Genomic DNA, 20,594 nt, shown 5'->3' with positions numbered 1-20,594 from the left:
TATAAAATTAGCACAAGATTTCAACTTCATATCATGATTTCAAAAAAAAATTAAATATAAAACTTGACCCATAAGTTTATATTTTGTAAAAAAAATTCATATGTTGATAGACGAAATATTTTTTAAATGTAAAACTTGACTCAAAGTAACAAATGTTGGTTCGCCTTCCCAGTCATCTGATCGAAAATGCATGCTTGACGTGAAGAGATTCTCCTTACCATGTGTCCATGTAGGAAGATTATATTAAAAAGTAGTTACACTACAACTCATGTTCAATTTTCCTTTTTATTGAACAACAATTCGATTAATAGACATTGAGCCCGTTTGGATTGGCTTATAAGTTGCTTATAAGTTGTTTTCAACTTTTTTGAGTGTTTGGCTGGCCAGCTTAAAGTCATTTTGTGCTTAAAATAAGCTCAAAAAAATAATTGGGCCCATTTGACTTAGCTTATCTAAAGCAGCTTATAAGCTGAAAACAGCTTATAACTATCAAAAATAAGTTAGACTACCCCAACTTATTTTTTTTAGCTTATAAGCTGCAAACAACTTATAGGCATAAGCCCATCCAAACAGGATCATTGTATTTTTTAAAAAGTCATTTTGGTAGCGGATTAACTTTGTTGTGAACTACGTTTGCTCATTTGGTAAGATTGTATAAGAGTTGGCGAAATTTTGATAGTTTTCACAACTTCTGGGGTTTTAGGTTTATGAGGAAAAAAATACAACTTAACAAATCCAAAGTGTATGTCTAAACAAAACTTTAAGGCCAAACCCATCGGTAGACACTTGTGGTTAACAACATCTTTCACTTAAACACCTCAACTAAGCCTTGTACCTGTTGAACACTTAGACTACATTGAATTTGTTTCAATTAGACATTTTTTTGGCAATCTGCTAAATATACAAAATGTATGTACTACACTCGCGGCTGACGTGGCATGATGACTAATTAAAAGAGGACACGTGGCATTTGGTTGCAAAATCATAATTTAAAATAAATAAAAAGGAAAAAAAAAATGTCACCCCTACCAGACTACTACCGAACTAACAACCCCCACCCCCCATCCCCACGCCCGATCTCTTCCCTTTCTTTTTGGCTTTCAACTTTAGCACCATAACTGAGATCTCCACCATAACTCCATTTCTGAAACAGTGAAGCAAAGAGAATTGACCAAAGGTCAACACACTCAATTTCCAATTCCATTTTTGTTTCTAGGCCAATTTTTTCCATCATCGATTTTTACTATCAATTTCGAACAAAGGCAGTCCGCGATACCAATTTCAGACCCAAAATGGAAAAATTCGATTTAGGTTACGTTTCTTTGTTCATACACTTATACTTGTTTGGACTGTAAATGTGGGAGGTGAAGGTGTGATCAAAATGAATTAAATTTGCTGGGTCAGAAGGAATTTGCGTGTCCTAAAGCTCATGATGAAATGCGCCATCTCCGAATGCCAAAATTGAACGGAGCTCAGATCGGTCTTTTCTTTCATTTTTCGTTAAACTAATTCTCCATTCTTAAAAAAAAGGAGTCAAGACTTAAGATTTCTTCCAATTTGGCTATTGCAATTGTAGAGATCAAATCTCCATTGAAGGAGCTTAAGCTTGGGGAAATGGTGGGAGGTATTGACAAAATAGGGAAGAAGAGATAAAAAAAATAAAAATCTGCTAAATAGAGCCTCCTCACGCGGTGATTATGAGTGTATTACACTCAGCATGCCATGTCAGCAAAAAATGTCTAATTGGAACAAATTCAATGTAGTTTAAGTGCTCAATAGATACAAGGTTTAGTTGAGGTGTCTAAGTGAAAAATGTTATCAACCACAGGTGTCTCCCGATGGATTTGCCCAAACTTTAACTTCAAATCAACTTGATCTCAAATCATGTCCAAACGGGACCTTAAGCCATGTACTAAAGCTTATGCCTATTGAACACTCATAGGCGAGTTAAAGTTTTAGTTTATTTGTTCTGATTTCATTCATTTCATTATATAGCTAGTCTAAGGTTTTAATTAATCTCGTGGACTGGGTGATTGGGGGAGTTAAGAGGGTTTCATTAAACTCCCTTCGTTGAAAAAATATATTGCACAAATAAGATAAAAATATCTTTTTAAATTTTATATAAACTATTGAAGACATCAGAGAAAATTTATTGTAGTGGTAATTAAAGAGGTTTTATAAGTGTTCGAAGTCCGGGCTTCAAATCCTTAGTATGATATACATCGTTAGTATATTGAATTTGCACACAATCGTATCGCAATTATCTATTATAGCATATAACTTGTAACTTGTGTTATTTTTAAGATAACAAATCTCACAAGTTAAGAACATTTAGTAAGTCTTACCGCCTCCATAATTAAACGGACATATCCCCATGGGTCAAACTAGTAAGTCTACTACCCATAGACGATCAGCTCACAAGATTCTACATGTCTAACACAACTGAAACACGTACTTCTTTGATTTGGCCTAATACACATGTTTGTGGTCCTTTTGGTTAATTAGGCTATGGTGACTCCCACAATTACCATGCAGAATTAGGCTATGGTGACTCCCACAATTACCATGCAGAATTAGGCTTAACATTCACTCTCATTCTTTTTGATAGGCAACATCTTTTTGATAAGGCAATTAATAGTGTTCCCCGTTATAGTAACAGTAGTGATTTTTTTAGACTGCCATTTATACAAGTTAAATTCATTTTTAATCGATGTGGATACAAATAATTTAATATTCCTGTGTAGAGCCCCCCTAAAAGAGGAAACTTGCCATCAATGAACAGCTATAATTGATTGTGCAAAGGCGGCCAATAGGGTACATTATCTAGGTGTTCACTCATTTGACAATTCTGTAATTGAGACGCCACTTTTCCTTTATGATCAAAACCTTTACTTTAGACAACAATGCTAACTTTAAAGTTGCTTTCTTTATGATTTGCAATCTTCTTTTCTTCTTCACATTCGGCATTTGCACTACTTTAACAATGTGGTACTCCTCTGTCCACACCCGGAGGATTTAGAATTTGAGTTAATGAATTCTGAATAAATTATTTTTATATATGAAGTGCATTTCTTAACACAAATACATAATATTGACCCAAAGTACTAAATTATGCCGTACTTCTTAAGTAAACTAACTTTACTCCTGTCCACACTCACAAAGTGAAAGATTTAACTATTTGGGGGAGGGGTACTAGAGAGAACAATTAAGGTACGATTAACAATTTGAGAAAAGAATTTCAAAGACTCTAAATTTATTACCTAAAAGTTTCAAGACAAAGGAGACTTCAGTTTAATGGTATCAATGTGAGTTTACTTAAACGTTGTGCCGTCACAAAACGCGGCATCTTTAAGGGTACAATTCTTAATTCATGACCAAACACTATTGTTCCTTCCCGCGGTATTTGTAAAGGTACATTCCTTAAAGTTCCTGCACAATTTTGTGTCCTGAAAAGCAGCCTTCATAGGTAATTTGTCTATTTCTGGTAGAACTGATTTTCATGTCTGCACTAGTACAACTAAAAAGATTCAGTTGACAGAGCAGGATGTAAAAGCACCTAACTCCAATTTATGGAAAATTGGGATTTGGCACTGAAATTCTTAGTAGACGTTTGGCCATGAAAACCAAAATATTTTTCACTTTATTTGGTATTTTGGAATTGGAGTTGAAGATGGAGTTGTATTTGGTTATAGTTTTTGTAAAGAATATTTGGTTGTTTGAATGTATTAAAAGTGAAAAAAAAAAGTGAAAAACAAGTTTTGGTTGTTTTCCAAATTCAAGTTGTATTTGGAATTTTTATGATCAAACACCATAAAGTGAAAAAAGTGAAAAAATATTCCGGAAAAAAGTGAATAATCCTAATGGACACCTAATTAGTTAAATAGTTGCTCCTTTGTTCCACAAAATTTCCTAAAGATAATAACATCATTAATTTTCATCATGCTTGTTCCCTAGGTTACTTGCCATATAATCTTTTTGCCCCATGATGAGAAAGGATAAGAGGAAGCATGTTTTAGTAATGAATTTGACTCATATACATTAACATATTTTACACTGTAATTTAACGTATTATCTACTTTACTTTTTCAGGTTTTCATTCCAAAATAAGTGATTCCAATCAACGTTCTTCTGATTTTCCTCTTGTCTGCTTTCTTGCTCACTTACACATTATTATCTTTTAGGTGACTTAATCGTATTAAATTCTTATACGGTCACCATATAGAAGTTGAACTCTTTAGCAATTAGTCCTTAGATTTCTAATACTTGCAAATTCTAGCTTAATACTTCTCAAAGATAGTAATGCAAAAAAGGGAAGGAAAGTACAATGGTGCAGCTATGAACAAGCTAATTAACTAAAAAATCAAAACCAGGAGCCTAAATAGAAATTTGCATTGTAAAAATTTACATAAAATTTTTAGAAGGAAAGAGAAAACTAAAATAAGAAAATATGTTACAGGTGAAGGTCAGACAAGTTGAACCAAATTTGTTCAAATGCCTTGATAATAAGATCATGATATTCATTTAAGTTCAATGAAAGGTAACAAGCAAGAAGATCTTCCAAGTCTTTCGATGCCCTTATATTATTCTCGACAACCATCTCGATCATAGATTCTCTAAAATCTTTTTCAGGATCAACTGAAGCTTTCACTATAGCAAAACTAGTCCCTGTCGAGCAACTCTCTTTCTTTGCCTTCGAACGCCTTTTTGATGACACGCTACTTCTCTTGCTCGCGATTTTAGTCGAATTTGTTCGTAGTTTTACACCAGAGAAATGTTTTTGCGAAACAGGGGAACCTACTATGTTTTTAGGTTCTCTGTTTTCTTGTCGAGACTTAACGTTGTCCTGTTTTATGCTATTGATGGAATTGGAAGGCTTGGTAAGAATTGGAGGGAGTTGATCAAGTTCTGAAATTGTCGCGTACCCTTCATCTAGATTGTTGAATTTGTTGGAGTGAGCTTTATCGTTCACGTCGATGATTATATCAGTTGCTGAAGAGCTGAATTGACAACTGCAAGGATTAGGCCAATTCGCGGCAAAATCATTGAAAGATTGAGAATCGGAGTCCAATTCTGAGGATGGAGAATTAAGGAAATCCAATTCAGGGAATTTATCTTCTTCTGTGGAGGAAACAGAGAAAGCGGGCCCTAATTTGTTTGAGATTGAGACATAGTTACTGATGTTGTTGGAGGAAGGAATGTGTATAGGTGAAGGCTTGTAAATGGTCTTTCTCTTGGATCTTTTCTTTGATGATGATTTTCTTGGTGGATCAAGAAAATTATAAGAATGAGAATTGTAAATCTTGTCAACTCTAATGGACTTTCTGGTGTAAGAGAAAGATGATCTTGGCTGAGAATATTGTGGCTTATTATTTGAAGAAGATGAAAATGGGGTTTTATGGTTTTTGGTTTTGCTCATGTCTTTAAGCTTGTAAAACCAAGTGTTTGGCATCATATCTGAGAACTTGAATTTGTGATTGCCCATTGAGGAACAACTTTGCTTCTGTCTACTTCTTTTCCCAATTCCCACTATATATGATAGCAAAAGAATAGAAGTTTGTGCTAAATAAATAGATATACATAGTGTTTAAAAAAGTTAAGGGGACCCTATACGAAGATATGTCATGAAGAGCAAGTGGAGCACAAGCTGAACAGTGGTTTCTATTGTTTTTATTTATGTAAGCCAGCTGCTCTTTACTTATTATGATTTTGGTCATACATCTTTTGGGCAGGTTATGGGGAAGCTTAGTTTTTCATACTTCAGACAGTAATGAAAAGTCAAAACACAAATTGCCACACTTATTTTAATGATTTTGGTTATAACCTGACTGATTATGGATCAGCCTTGGCCCGTTATCAGTGATGGAGACAGATTTTTTATCAAACAAGTTCAACATCTACTATACATAAATATTGACTTTATATTTAAAGTGTGATTTTTTTGACAAGGTAGCTGAAATGCCTTCCGCCGCTCCGGTTCCAGCTCTGCCCATCATACCACCTAGGGGCTGAGCTAGAGGGGCACTCTTTCAACGAAAAATCACATTTGTCAAAATTTTCTTATATATATATATATATATATATATAACAAATCTTGAATCCCTCAGTGGATATTCGGTTTTTGCAACTACCCCACTCCATAGACAAAAAGAAAAGAAAAGAGAGGGCAGGAGGTGAAAGGAACCACACTGCTTAAGTGCTTAGCACACTATCTTTTAGAATTTTATAGAGAATAATAAAGAATTTGTGTCCTCTTTTTTACTTTTCTGTCACTTGAGAAATTATCAGTTGTTAATTAATATGTTTATTGGAAATGAGTAACTTATGAAGGATACTCTGAAGCCTGGCCTGGCCCCTTCATAAAAAGAAAAAAGGAAGAAGATGAAATGACAAAATGATGATTTATCATTAGTAACAACACACGCCCATATGTCTAAGGAAAGGTTGTGGTCTTCAAACATCTAAGCCCCCCAGGAATTATGACAAGTTGTCACATTTTTTTAATATTAAAATGTAATAATATACAGTCCACATTATATGGAGACACATATTGCATGTAATGGAAGTCTCCAAATTAGTTGTCTCGCATGTCATCTCATGGAAATCTGGTTTTCAATGTTTAATCATACTACTTCATAATTCTGATTAGGGATTAAATTATGCTACTTCACAATTCTAAATTAGGGATTAAATCAATCGATCCATCAACTATTCATCAATTCTAAATTAGTCGATTCCAAATTCAAATAAAGAAAAATTGCAGTAAGTTGACGATCATGCAAATTTCAATTTAAAAGACCAATCAAGGTTTAAAATAGGGGGGAAAAGAGAGAATAGGTGTATGGAGTCCCGTGATAACTTTTCTGACTGCCCAAGATGAGTTCACTGATTCAGGTGACAATTCTTTTTGATAACCGTGGTGCTTGGCCAGCTTGCGCGTATCTCGACTAATTTCACGGGATACCTGCCACCTCCCAACCAACAACAAGTACCAGGTGACTTTGTCCACCAAGGCTCACGAATTTTGTGACTCCTCTTATTGAAATGAACTACTCAATCAATATGGAATTTGTTGTGGCATAGACAAAATTCAATCAAGCTCTGAATCTTGTGTTACTGACAAATGTTGCTGATGTCCTTCACCTATCATTTTCATTTCTTCTTTCAAAGTCATTATTTTAGTTTGACGCTACAATGATATTGAGGGACTGCACATTGCAAGAATGAAAAAACCTATTTCCTCTACAAATTTGAACGGACTTGATGGAGGTACATAATTTACTTGAGAAATGGAACTTAATTTTTAACCCAATTATATGTGAATGCAGGTCGTTGATGAGGCAGATTTGGGATCCATTGCTCAGCCACACTTACAAGGAGCATAACAGGATATCGAACATATTAGCTAAGGAAGAAGAAATGACCAAATTTTGTGGTGACAGAATTCTCTTGGCAGTTCCTCCTTCGTTTGCTCTAATACGGCCTGTAATAGTAACAGTACGCTTGACTCTAATACCCAAACCTATTTTAGTCCAGTGTGACCCTTTGTTGTGACACATAATATTTGATATAATTAAGTCTTTTATTATATAAAAAAATGTTCCTTTCAGGGTTTGATTTCAATGTGACAACACAAATCTTTGAAAAAAAAAGAAGCATATTTCATATATTGATGTATTATAAAATCTCATTGCTTCATATGTTGATGTATCATAAATTCTGTTTAAATCCTAACGAATTGCTATAATTATAACAATGGAATTTTTCAAACACATGCACTCTCTCGGAGCAAACGGCTGCAAGTTATCCATCCACAGAACAGAGAGTATGGAAGGTCTGGGCTACTAGGCCCAGGATGATATAGATTATTGGACTCAAAACATGGGTCCAGGAAATAGGTTTTGGGCCGAATAGTGAAAAACATTTCTTACCAGTAGAAATTCTTGGATTAGAAGATGCAAGGATAAAATAGTGTGAGACTCAGCGTATCATTCAATTTTGACTACTATGGAAGAATTTGAAGATTTATCTGATAGGGAAAATTAAAGTTCAATCTATCCAATTGAAGTTGTAATATCAATTAGGAGATGTCTTATACAATTAAATACTTTACGCGCATCTAATCTATTTCACCATATAATTATTATTGACATATACTCTCTCCCTCTCAAAATATTTGTCGTCGTTGCTATAAATACTTGTCTCAAAATATTTGTTGTTTTATTTAATGAAGGCAAAATTAAGTAATTTTTCCCCCATTTTATCCTTGTGTTAATTAACAACATTTAAGAGGTTCTCACCATTGATGGAGTAGATATTTATTGAGGAAAGATTACATAAAATATGTTAAGAGGGTAAAATAGTCAAAATTCTACCCTTATAAATGCTTTCTTAAGGGGTGTGTAAATGAAAATGCGACTAATATTTTTGAGACGGAGGGAGTAGAATATTATCTGGTTTTCGAAATCTACTGACTCGACTAATTTAGATTCTCATAGTGTAAGGTCCATAAAGGGGTAAGTGTTCCTTTTCAGTAGTGGCGGAGCCACAATATGCCAAGGGTGTTCATCCGAACCCCCTCGGTGGAAGAAAATACTGTTTTTACAAGGTTAAAATTATTTTTTATGTATATATAATAGATGTTGAACCCCCTTAGGCTTCTTCGTATGTTTACTTTTTTATATTTTGAGTCCCTCGACGGAAATCCTAGCTCCGCCACTGCTTTTCAAAAGTATCTTCATTCCTCATACATCAAATTATAATGGAAGGGACCTCATTCATCTGCCAGGCCCATCATCCTTAATTGTTTATCGCTCTTTCTTATTTTAATTAACAACCATCATGTCCGTAAACAACTATAATGTAGATCAAAACTATTGTATTAGCAATGACAACTAGCAATTAAGAGTTGGTAACATTTCTTTCATGGTATACCACCTTTTCTTCTTCAAAACCAAACGTGCAACCCACAACTTATTATATTCTCCCACACACCTTAAAAAAGGAGCACCCTTTTGCTATTCTTCACCCAATACACCAACCTCAACAAATTTAATCTCACAGCACTCCACAACTCTCTTGTCAATACCAAACTGAAAGCAAAGATAAGCCATAAACCATCATCACTTTTTATACTTCATCCACACTCTTTCATCAACCGTTTAAATCTCAAAAAAAATGAAACTGAACACTTCATGTTGCTTAAAATTCAAGGCTTTCAATCCGTGCAAGAAAATAGTAAAGCTTTTTAAGTTCAAATTAAGAAAGCCCCTCTTTATAAGAAGGCTTAGATTTCGCCCTTCAAGATGTGAGAGCAACACAGGCACTAGAAAAAGCCAAGCTTCACATGTTCTATCAGTGTTTCGTTCGATAAGGAGACAACCAAAAGAGGACCAAGTCATGGCGCTCAAGAGTTTCTCTGATGCAAGTAGGGGTGATAAATAGGCGTGTTTAGTAGAATTTGAGCAAGTCAAAACATAGCTTAATAAACAAGCCATGTTCAAAATTTACTTGAGTCAAAATGAGTTGGGTCAAGTAATAGGTCATAATCCGATCCGCCAAACATGACATAACCTCCATCCAATGAATGCCTTGGTGCAATAGTACTATGTGACGACCTATAGGTCATAGGCTTAAGTCGTGTAATAAGTAATATGCTTGTATCAGGATAGGTTACATGCATCATACCCCTTGGGGGCCGATCCTTTCCCCTGACCCTGCATGAATATATGCGGGATCAATGCTTAGTGCAGCAAACCATTCTCTTTTTGAAAAAAAAAAAATAACTAATGCATTTTTCTTAAATTATTAGCTTTACATGTTTCTCAACTTCCAAAATTAATTTTGTATGTTTGGGTTCAGATTGCATTTTGACCAGTCGGATGACATTATTTAACCCGTTTTGATACAATAATTTGATGGATAATTTTGGGTTCAACCTGTTGGATCAAATCAACAGATTAGTCATAACCCAACTCGTATAAACTTCGGCAGATTGAACGAATTACTGAAAAAGTGTTGTTTTTACCATGCAGGCCATATTAAAGCACCAGTTCCTTCACCAATTACTCCAGCTTATGTGAAATTCAGCGAAGCTATTAAAAAAGAAGTGCTTATCCAGGATGATGTGGAAGATGCATGCAGAAGCTTCGAGAATTATCTGGCAGAGATGATAGTAGAAGAGGGAAATATGAGGGATTTAATGGATGTAGAAGAATTGCTATATTGTTGGAAGAATCTCAAAAGCCCTGTCTTTATTGACTTGGTATGCAGATTCTATGGGGAGCTATGCAGAGACTTATTTTCCAATAGCTATAAGGATGATAGCAGCAGTCCAGAGAAAATCCTGCAATGAAATTGCCTAATCTTATAGTCTTGATCGTTTACCTTAGTTACAGCCTTTTCTGTCTGTAACACATTGAATTTAATCAAGCAATAACAGGGCAGCAGTAAAATATATATATTTGATGAAAGTAGCAACTCTATATGCAAGGGATATTTAGGGGTTGTTTGGCAGAACAAGGACATACCAGGATTATAATCCCACATCCTATAGGGGATTGATAATACCGAAATTTTGTAAACGGAAACCATTATTTCATGCACTTGAAATGTATTTCTCAAATCAAGCATTCGAACATATGTTTCTCAAATCATGCTTTCAATTTTCAAATTCTCTATTTCAAGTCTTGAGACATTATTTGCAAATATAAGCTTTAAAGCCTACACTGTTCATTTGTTTATCCCACGGATATAGGACAAATATATCTACCTTGAGCCAAATGCATATATATAGTATGAACAAACAATGTTCACTTGATAAATTGCATATGGAATTCTTCAACACGTCAAATCTATGTAAAAGTAATATTTATTTAACTTCAGAAGTGGTGCAAATGAATGTCTGTATGCACACCTTGCACTGGATATTCATGGCCTTCTTGTTGGCCTCAAGTTGACTGCCCTTTTGGTCTTTCATTTTTTCAGCGTTCTTTTCATGAGCCATCTTTGCCTTTTGGCCATTGCCTCCACCCATGGCTTTGTTTGTTCTTTGATCTTAGCCTGTACAAATTAGAGTTTTATTTTTATTTTTTTGAGGATGCAAACCGAGTTATTATGCTTGTTTGCCTGCAAGTTGCAAGATGCTGGATTATTTTTGGTATGTGTAAGGTGGTGTTGGCGAATTTGTATGCTTGCACAAGTTGTCAAGTTCTTGATTTGCTATTTATATGCTATTATGCTTGCAAGTTTATGATTTTTTCTTGGTTAATGTCTTGGTTATAAGCCTGCAAATTTAGAATCTCATTATTTTTTGTTATGTTTACTCTAAAACTGAAATGAAACAGTTACTTGTTTAAATTTCGAATAAACCGAACAAATCGATTTATGTAACCGAACCGAAATAATCAAAAACGAATCGAATTGAACCTAGAATGGATTGAGTTTGGTTGAGAATTTTAGAAAGTCGAAATTCAAAAATTTAACTCGATGATGGCCAAAATCAAACCGAACCGATTCGTGCACAGGCCTACTCCTAATACCCCGAAGTTCTGGGTTCGAACCCCACCTCAGTAAAAAAAAAATTAAAAAAAAAATCGCAAGGCAGAGGTTTGGATTCGCAAGACTTCTATTTTTTCTTCAAAACTCTGGAGGCAGAATTTTGAAGGCAAAACTCTGCCTTAAGGGAGAATTTGCTTAGGCATAGTTTGCCTGCAAAACTCTACCTTAAGGCATAGTTTGCAGGCAAACTTTGCCGCATCAGGCATAGGGTGAAGGGTAACAGTTAAATACTTTCATTTTGATGGGCAAAAATTAAAAGCCACCCCGAAATAAGGGCATTACTGCGAATTGCCCATGTAAGACCATGAAACATGCTGAACTCAAGAGGGCAATTTGCAGGATTGCCCTTCGCTGGGAGTGGTCTTTAATTTTTATCCCTCAAATCAGTAGTCTTCAATTTTTGTCCTTCGCTAAAAACCCCTTGGTTCTAGGTTCGAAACCCCCCCCCCCCCCCCCCCCCCTTAAGTCAAAAAATTTTAAAAAAAAATCGCAAGGCATAAGTTGAGCTTCAAACTCTGCCTTACGGCAAAGATTTTTTTTTTTTGTTAGAATTGCAAACCTCTGCCTTCTGAGATGGGGCTAAGGTCTGCGTACACTTTACTCTCCCCAGACTCCACACTGTGGGATTTCACTAGGTATGTTGTTGTTGTTATTGTAATTGCAAACCTCTGTCTTCACCAGCTTGAAAATTCCTGTAATTGCTATGGCCAAACAGTGTCCCAAGTGTGCACTCTTGATGAACAATTTGGCCAACAATCTTGGTATTTTTACTGAGTCATGATCCTTCTTAATGTTGCTTGTATTCCTTGCCTCCTTCAGTGATATATATGTTGCAAAATTATCTGCTTCCAAAAGGAACAGTATGACCTTAAATTTGAAACCAGCTTGTACCAAATCCTTTCCCAGGTGAGTAAGATCAGTGATACACACAGGCTTCAAAATTGCTGTTTTCCTGATATCTTTGTGTTTCCATGCTAAAGCCAAACCTGCAAAAAAGAAACCAGAGTTAGTGTAAAAAATTATCACCATACTCTCCTCCCAAAGGATTTGAGCATGGTGATATAGTCTTCCTTCCATCCCATCTCTAACATCCATTTTCAAGAACACCAGTAGGATTTGTTTCATTCTCCATATAGCATAACTTCTCAAATATTGCCTGTTGTAGGTATTAAAGCTTCTCCATGTCCACCTTATCTGCCTTAATTCATCTCCCAAAAAACCAATACATAAACCACTAGCAGTATAATTCCTCTTCTGTACACCAGCAACTTGATCAAAAATACCCTTAGTATCTGAGCACAACATAATTCCTGCTTCCCATCACATGTATCTGCTTGTGGAAATGTCAATAATCTCATGTTAAACAATATCAACAACCAGCTTGCAACATTCAACCACCTTTGTATCATTTCATTTCCCATAGTAGTAGGATCAGTGTTACCTAAAGTAATCAAAAATACTGCAGACCTAGTTTTCCTGTATTGCCAAGCAGAGTATGATACTAACTGTGTCCTGCAAAAAAGAAATCAGTGTTAGTGTAAAAAATTAACAGTTCTGTCAACATAAACTTAAAGGCTGGAAGCAAAATGATGAATGGAACTGCAAAGAAGGAGCTATTCTATAACAACTAAAAATCGAGGAATATGCAGCTTAACAACTGCAGCTGGCATATAAGATGTGCCGCCCAAGTTTTAAAACATGTTGAAAGGAAGAACCAGAGATGCAGCCAACAAACTTTACGAAACGGGGATCTGGCTCCTATCTCATTGTTATAGTGATGTTTCAATAATAGATTCACTGAAGCAAATTATGATACATGTATTACGCATTTCAAATCGATGGTATACCTTATGAAAATGTGATAACTATTTCATGACTAAATTATGAAACTTCAATGGCCATTTAAGAGAAGTTGTTGAAAGAACTCTCAGGTGAATGTGATAGCTTGAAGTCATTAGGACACGAAATACAATCTTCTTCATGAGAGCAACAAAATGGGAAAGAAGTGTAAAATCCTTGAAGTCGCAAGCAAGTAGATTTTTCCTTGTGCCTTAAGTAATAGTAAAAACTATGCAGGTTGGCTTTTCCCGAATGCAAGTTGATATTGAAGGAAAGAAAAAATTGTTAGTAGTATTGATTTGTTTTCCTTTTAGTAGTATTGATTTCAACCATGTTTTAGTTGAATTGTTAGTAGTATTTATTTCAACCATGTTTTAGTTGAATTGTTAGTAGTATTGATTTCAACCATGTTCTATTTTTGTTGTTTACTAAATGTTTGATAGTTTTTTCTGTTGAATTCGAGATTTAAGTTGGTTGCTAATTTTACCTTCTAATTTCAAAATCAATATCAACATTCAAAGGCGGAGTTTCTTCGTACTCAGCTACCCAACACACAGCTGACAGAAGAACAAATGGAGGAAAGGTGGCTTGGGAGTGTTGGTGGTCCCACTAGATTTGACACAGCTTATGGAATACCACATCGTGCATTTTGTCAATACAGGTCGCCCCTGGAAGGCCTACATTCTTCCAATACCGAGTCATTCGATAAAGTGAGTGCTATGGCCATGGAGCAAAAGATTGCTGAGCTATCTAGCCAGTTACAGGCCTCAGAGGAAAGAGAGAGGTGGAAGGACCTGCAGTTTGACGGTATGAGGGCCCAATTAGATGCATTACTTGCTTCGAGGGGGATTCCCTCGTGTCCTGATGATACTCGTAACCCCCATACTCAATTAGCGGTGCGGATGATGATGGGACTCACGTGTCAAACACATAAAGGCATGTTTGAATGTTAATGTTGTGGTGGATTTGTGGATTGTGTAAGTGTTTTGTGGATGTTTGCGAGGGGTGAAATAGTCTAATGTTGTAGACTAACTTAGTGTAGATCTACTAGTTTAATGTTTTGTGGATGTTTGCAAAGGTTGAAGTAGTTTAATGTTGTGTAGATGTTTGCGAATGTTGATGTAGCTTAATGTATCTTCAGAATGTTTGAATGACGTTTTGATTCAACTTTGAAGTAGTTTCGAATTGAATTTGATGTATTGTTGGTTGTATTATATGTGTTTGTTGAAGTAGCTTAATATTTTATGTTTTTTTAGTAGTTTGGTGAATTGTTGGCAGCTATTTGAGCTGGTTTTAGTTGAATATAAAATTGTTTTCATCTTGACAGGGGGACAACTGGAATAGCAGCTCGATCCTACCAATTTTTTTTGCAGAATACCGACCTCATGAGGTCAGTTTTCTGCAAACTTTTCCAAGAAATTGCAAATTACCGACCTCATGAGGTCGGTTTTCGGAAAAAATTTTCCCAAAAATTACAAATTACCGACCTCATGAGGTCGGGTTTCTGCAAATATTTTGGAAAAATTATAAAATTTCGATCCCACGACGACAGAAATCTAAAACAATATATTATATATTTATATAAATTACCGACCTCAGGAGGTCGGTAAACTCATATCATTATATTATTAATATAATTTACCGACCTAATGAGGTCAGTACTTTATTTAATTAATACCCGACTAAAAAAACATTACCGACCTCATGAGGTCGGTTTTTTGCGACCTCATGAGGTCGGTAATATTTCCGACCCACTATTTTCTAACCTGATTTTGAGGTCGGTTTTGAGGTCGTTTTTTGCCCAAAACCGACCTCATGAGATCAGAAATTGTCATTTCTTTAGGTCGGAAAATCCTGTTTTTTTAGTAGTGATATTTTAATCGCTATAGGTACAAAATAATAGAGCACCCTTGTAATTTTACTCAAGCATTTTATATTCCTAGACTTGAGAAAGAAATAGATTGCTCTTAAGATGAGTCAATTGTTTGCCTTTTTAGCAGTATACTTAAAGTATTTTTTTTTTCTTTTTTCCCTTTTCAATGTCCTTCAAGTAGTTTTGCAAACACTTGAAAAAGTTCAACCATAGTATACAATTTACTTCATATTGTATATTAGATTGGAATTATATGAGAATATATAGCTCGAAAAAGTTCTTTGAGTTATTTAATTTAATTTTAATATAGAAGAATCTATAAACATATTGTCAAACAGGAGATTTCCGATTGTGTAATGCTCCAATTTCATTAAGTCTTTTCCTATATTTAAAGCTTTGCAAGTTTGTCAAGGGGCTACATTGTTTTCGATGATACTTAACCATATCAAATATATACCAAATAAATAGACATATGACATTTATTTGTATACATAAAGTTTTCTCTTAAACCACAATTATTCACTCTTTCTGTTTTAATTTGTCCGCTTTAGTTTTTGTTTTAGTTTGTTTTAAGAAAAAATTACTTTCTATATTTTGAATAACTCATTTAACTTTAGCATATCAGATGTCATATTCAAAATCACAAAATTCAACTACAACTTGATATATTATGACACAAGCTTTAGTTTAAGACATATATAGGTTTAGAACTTTTTCTTACTTCTCTCAATTTCTGTGTCCAGTTAAACTAAGATATATAATCATGTGATGTAAACGCTATATGCAATTATATTTGTTATATCTCGCTTTCCATAAGAGTTAATGTGTGTGGAAAATGCACGTGGTCATCCTTGGCTAACCTATGAACTACGCGTTATTAGTGAAATAAACCGCGGACACTCGTCATTTTTTGCTTTAATAATAGTATTCTCTACTGTGAGACTGTGTGTGTTGTTCCCTCCCTCATTTCTTAACTGCATCAACAATCAAGGAACTAGAAGCTTTAATACCCTGCATTACTAATAAATTACTATTCAATTATACCGACTTTCTATTTTTATGCATTACGTGTTGGACTAATACCGTCCTTATCCATTAAAATAATATTAAGTCATATGTACTCGGTCTTATTATTAATTAACTAGTGCTGTTACTTTCCAGTTTTTGTGGTTGTTACGCCACTGTAAATTTGAGACAAAATGATAATATAGCTGAATAATCTATATATATTTATACTACTAATCTGTCTGTACAAGGAGTGGTGGGACAATCCTCATCCAATGCCCGTCAATTAATATTTTTTGCGGTCAAAAACTTATATAGATAGGATTTTGTTTTTTATGTATATATGCAACTTTATATTTTTTGGTTAACTATAATGCTACTTTATATTTTGATTACCTTTAGTTTCGTAATTGGTCGCAGCAAATCATATCATAATTACATATTAGTTGGCCAATTGCAATCTACATTCATGAAAAATAAAATCTTTACGTGTGTGAAAAGGATAAGGAAACAACAGATAGGAGGGCGGAAACTATTTTGCTTGGATATAACCAAAACAATCTCTTTAGCTAAACGAAAATATAGTTAATTGAGATTCACTGGATGACTGAAACGTGTAAACCACAGCCAAAACCGACCATTAATTGGTTGACTAAAAACAATGAATGAAAAATCCCGCCTTATACGATAGCTACTTCCAAAATAGAAAAAGTAGCAATTCACGTGGAAATAGTAAATTTTAAACTGGTGCTAATAAAAAAAAAAGGAAAAATTTTGAAAACAAAAGACCAGCTATATAACACAAGTAGATTCTGTAGAAGACAATTAACACAAAAGAAACTTAAACAACAAGGGTTCTCTCTTTTGAACTAAAACCCTATATTTCAATTCTTTCATTGAATCCCGGCATGCGTTCACCGATGCCGGAAAAGCCATTATTCGGTAAATATGAGCTTGGAAAGGTACTCGGATGTGGCGCATTCGCTAAAGTGTACCACGCTAGAGACATCAACAATGGCCAAAGTGTTGCAATCAAAGTAATAAACAAGATCAATATTTCCAACAAAGACAGTACTCTTCCGACCAAACACATCGAACGCGAGATCACCATTTTACGCCAACTACGCCACCCTTACATCGTCAAACTCTATGAAGTGCTCGCCACAAAGACGAAGATTTACTTCGTCATGGAATACGTCAAAGGAGGAGAATTATTCACGCAAATTTCCAATAAGGGAAAATTCAACGAGGATATCAGCCGCAAATGCTTCCAGCAACTGATATCCGCGGTTAATTACTGCCATTCACGTGGTATTTACCACCGTGATTTAAAACCGGAAAATATTCTATTAGATGAAAACGGAGATATCAAAGTCTCCGATTTCGGTCTCAGTGCCACAACTGAACAAATTCAATCATTCGACGGGCTTCTACATACAGTTTGCGGATCTCCAGCTTACGTGGCACCTGAGATTTTGACGATTAAAGGATACGACGGAGCGAAAACGGATATCTGGTCTTGTGGAATTATTCTGTATGTAATGGTCGCCGGTTATTTCCCGTTCTACGATCAAAATCTGATGCTAATGTACAAAAAAATCTACAAAGGCGAATTCCGGTGTCCGAGATGGATGTCTTCCGATGTTAAGCGGATATTATCTCGTCTTTTGGATATAAATCCGGCAACGAGAATAACGATTGAAGAGATAATAAGAGATCCATGGTTTAGAAAGGGATTGAAATTTATCAAATTCTCTGAGGAGGAAGAAATAAAGAGTAATTCATTATCGAATTGTTTGAATGCGTTTGATATAATTTCTTTCTCTCCAGGTTTGGACATTTCGAGATTGTTCAGATCGAACAATTCAGTGGATGATTTGGAGAGGACGGTAGTGGAAGAGTCCCCGGAGAGTGTAATAGAGAAAATTAAAGAGCTGGCAAAAAAGGAGAAGTTCAGGTTGAAGAGGAAAAAAGAATGGGGAGTTGAGATGATAGGGCAAAATGGTAAATTAACAATGAGCCTGGATGTATATCGATTGACCGAACAATTGGTAGTTGTGGAAGTTCAAAAAAGTGGTGGTGATGGTGATTTGTATAAAGATGTATGGAGGAATAAATTGAAACCGGTAATTCTGGGCCAGCAAATAGCAGAGATTCAGGTTTCAGAGAGCTAGTTGTTTTAGTTTTAGTTGTATTACATTGCAGAAAAGAAAGAAAAAAGATATAAGATCATGTTGTTTGTGTTTAAAAAAGAAAAAGTTAGTGTAAAGTAAAAAAGCATATACAGTGAGGAAGTTCATAATGTAAATACATTTTTTCGTCTTATATTTGTATGGTTTGAAGATATTCTCTTGCAAAAAATAAAACTATAACTTCTAGGTGTTCATTTTGGATTAAATTGATGTACATTTACCGTATCATGATTAGTGAAAGTTCATATAAGCGATGATTCATAAAAGCTACTATACCCCAACTTGAATTGGGGCGTAGATATTGTCTGTCAATTTACAAATTAATTACCAAAATCGGGCACAAGTTTACCCTAAAGCATACTTACTTGTACTTATCATATGAAATTTGTTATGACGAATAGTTGTTTCCGTAGGACAATTTAGCCTAATAGTTTCGATTGAGGTTGGCTGGTCGGGAGGATATTCACATAGAGATTATAACTATTATTCGGGATCTCTTTCAATGCTAACTGGCGGAGGCAACCTTTTCTATGGTAGTCCTGTTGCGGCAAATGAACATACGTCTCATCTCATCTTGATTTGGCTATACTAGTATGTAGCCAGTATGTTAGCTTAGCATACATTTTAAAATAAAGTTTAAAAAGGCACTCCTCAGTTAGCTCGCCATTTTCTTTTTTGTTTTGTCGCCTAGTTAGCGGTCCGCCTTTAATCTAAATCAATGTTATATATGCAAGAACCAATTAATAGAAGGATTTGGATTTCAATGCCCCTTTCTAGATGAGAAGCAGAACGTGTCATTAACATTTTGGATTGATCTTAGCTTGGAAGATCGTCTTGTAAATCTCTTCTTGCTTATTAGAGAACCTTGAAGAAGACTATGCAACTGATCCCTTCTTGTGATCAATTTAGCACTAGCATGGAAATTTCTAATTAGTAAAGTGATGGTTCATTGTTTCAATTTAATCAAGTTTTCTTTCGTTTTTCTCTTTCTTCTCCACTATTCATGAGCACATTTTCCTTCCAAGATATTTAAAGAAAATAAATGTGTTCATCAATATTGTGATGTTATTACTTGTTAGAGTTGATAGTGCTGAGCACGAATAATTAGTACTTTGATCTTTTGAAAGAGATAATAATTTTTTTTTAGAAGGAGTTAAAAAAGAAGTTGTTTATTATGATATAGGCACAGGTCATCTACTTAGAGTAATTGGCTAAAAAGATCCAACAAGGCCAGGTAGGGAATCAAGTGCTAGTGCTGTGAAATTAGGGCCTTAAGGCTTAAGAGTGGCCATTTTCATCAAAATTAAAGTCTAATAGTTTCTTCCTTATTTACGTAAAACAATAATTTGAGTGACCTGGTGCTCGCAAGTTGTTTAGAGCCACGAACTTAGGGCGTTCGGAGTATCTGTATTTATAGAAGCTTTCATTTTCGTGTTGATCTTAATTATTGGTTTAGTTTATGTCTGGCGAAAGCGGGCATTGAACTGGTCTTAGCTCCTGAATATTCAGACAATAACAAGAAAAACGGAAAAAATAATAGTGAGACGGTTATGAATTCCATTCAGTTCCTTTACTTGATCGAACAACCCAAAATTCAGTTATTTCATAATGATCATTTTCACCAAATTGAAAGCTTACCTCTTCTTCTTATTTGCTTTGGCTCAAAACTAGTATGCTAAGATGGTTGAATTGCAAAAACAGGAATACGCTTTAAACATCCAATACACTTTCTTCTTCTTCTTCTTCTTCTTCCATTTGTTTTTTGGAAAATTTACTTGTCATAGCTATTTCTAAGACCTATTTATGAATAATAACTGCCTTTAGTTTTATTTATTGTTCATAACTAAAATATTTTCTTAAATTACACATCATAACTAGTGTCCTGTATTTCACAAATTTCTCTTTTAAATTGGTTTTCTCTCACCTCTCAAATTTATTTCTCCCTCACCCTTCTCTTTTTCTCTCTCTGTTCCCTCTCCTGCCCTCAGATCTGTCAGATCTACTTCCCTTGCCTGATTCCTTCAAATATGTCAAGTTACTTCATCAGGAAAATTGTTCAAGATTGTGATAGTGGAAGTGTCAGAATGACAAGAACTAGTAACGGATCTCTTCTTGATGGCACAGAGCAC

At 34.9% G+C, this 20,594-nt stretch overlaps 3 protein-coding genes across 3 annotated transcripts; 2 read left to right on the top strand and 1 right to left on the bottom strand.

Moving 5' to 3' along the window:
* Window positions 1–4,284: 4,284 nt before the first annotated feature.
* On the bottom strand, window positions 4,285–5,567 carry LOC132606540 (transcription repressor OFP3-like). The gene has a single exon (XM_060320102.1). It carries the CDS (start codon window positions 5,480–5,482, stop codon window positions 4,451–4,453), a length of 1,032 nt encoding a protein of 343 aa, XP_060176085.1. The 5' UTR covers window positions 5,483–5,567; the 3' UTR covers window positions 4,285–4,450.
* Window positions 5,568–9,159: 3,592 nt separating this feature from the next.
* On the top strand, window positions 9,160–10,636 carry LOC132626537 (transcription repressor OFP17-like). The gene is made up of 2 exons (XM_060341451.1): window positions 9,160–9,424; window positions 10,032–10,636. Exons 1-2 carry the CDS (start codon window positions 9,175–9,177, stop codon window positions 10,349–10,351), a joined length of 570 nt encoding a protein of 189 aa, XP_060197434.1. The 5' UTR covers window positions 9,160–9,174; the 3' UTR covers window positions 10,352–10,636.
* A 6,447-nt stretch (window positions 10,637–17,083) lies between these two features.
* Window positions 17,084–18,659, top strand: LOC132606535 (CBL-interacting serine/threonine-protein kinase 11). Its single transcript, XM_060320086.1, has one exon. The coding sequence runs from the start codon at window positions 17,182–17,184 to the stop codon at window positions 18,445–18,447; it is 1,266 nt and encodes a 421-aa protein (XP_060176069.1). The 5' UTR covers window positions 17,084–17,181; the 3' UTR covers window positions 18,448–18,659.
* Window positions 18,660–20,594: the final 1,935 nt, after the last annotated feature.

Source organism: Lycium barbarum, chromosome 1 (genome assembly GCF_019175385.1).
Source record: "Lycium barbarum isolate Lr01 chromosome 1, ASM1917538v2, whole genome shotgun sequence".
Taxonomy (NCBI): domain Eukaryota; kingdom Viridiplantae; phylum Streptophyta; class Magnoliopsida; order Solanales; family Solanaceae; genus Lycium; species Lycium barbarum.
The sequence above is the reverse complement of the archived record's forward strand: the minus strand, read 5'-3'. Positions and strand labels throughout refer to the sequence as shown.

Excerpts from the sequence above, each read along its gene's own strand:
- LOC132606540 (XM_060320102.1), bottom strand. The coding sequence starts at position 5,482 with ATGGGCAATCACAAATTCAAGTTCTCAGATATGATGCCAAACACTTGG.
- LOC132626537 (XM_060341451.1), top strand. The coding sequence starts at position 9,175 with ATGAAACTGAACACTTCATGTTGCTTAAAATTCAAGGCTTTCAATCCG. Across the intron at positions 9,425-10,031 it reads CAAGAGTTTCTCTGATGCAA|GCCATATTAAAGCACCAGTT; the intron begins GTAGGGGTGATA and ends TTTACCATGCAG.
- LOC132606535 (XM_060320086.1), top strand. The coding sequence starts at position 17,182 with ATGCGTTCACCGATGCCGGAAAAGCCATTATTCGGTAAATATGAGCTT.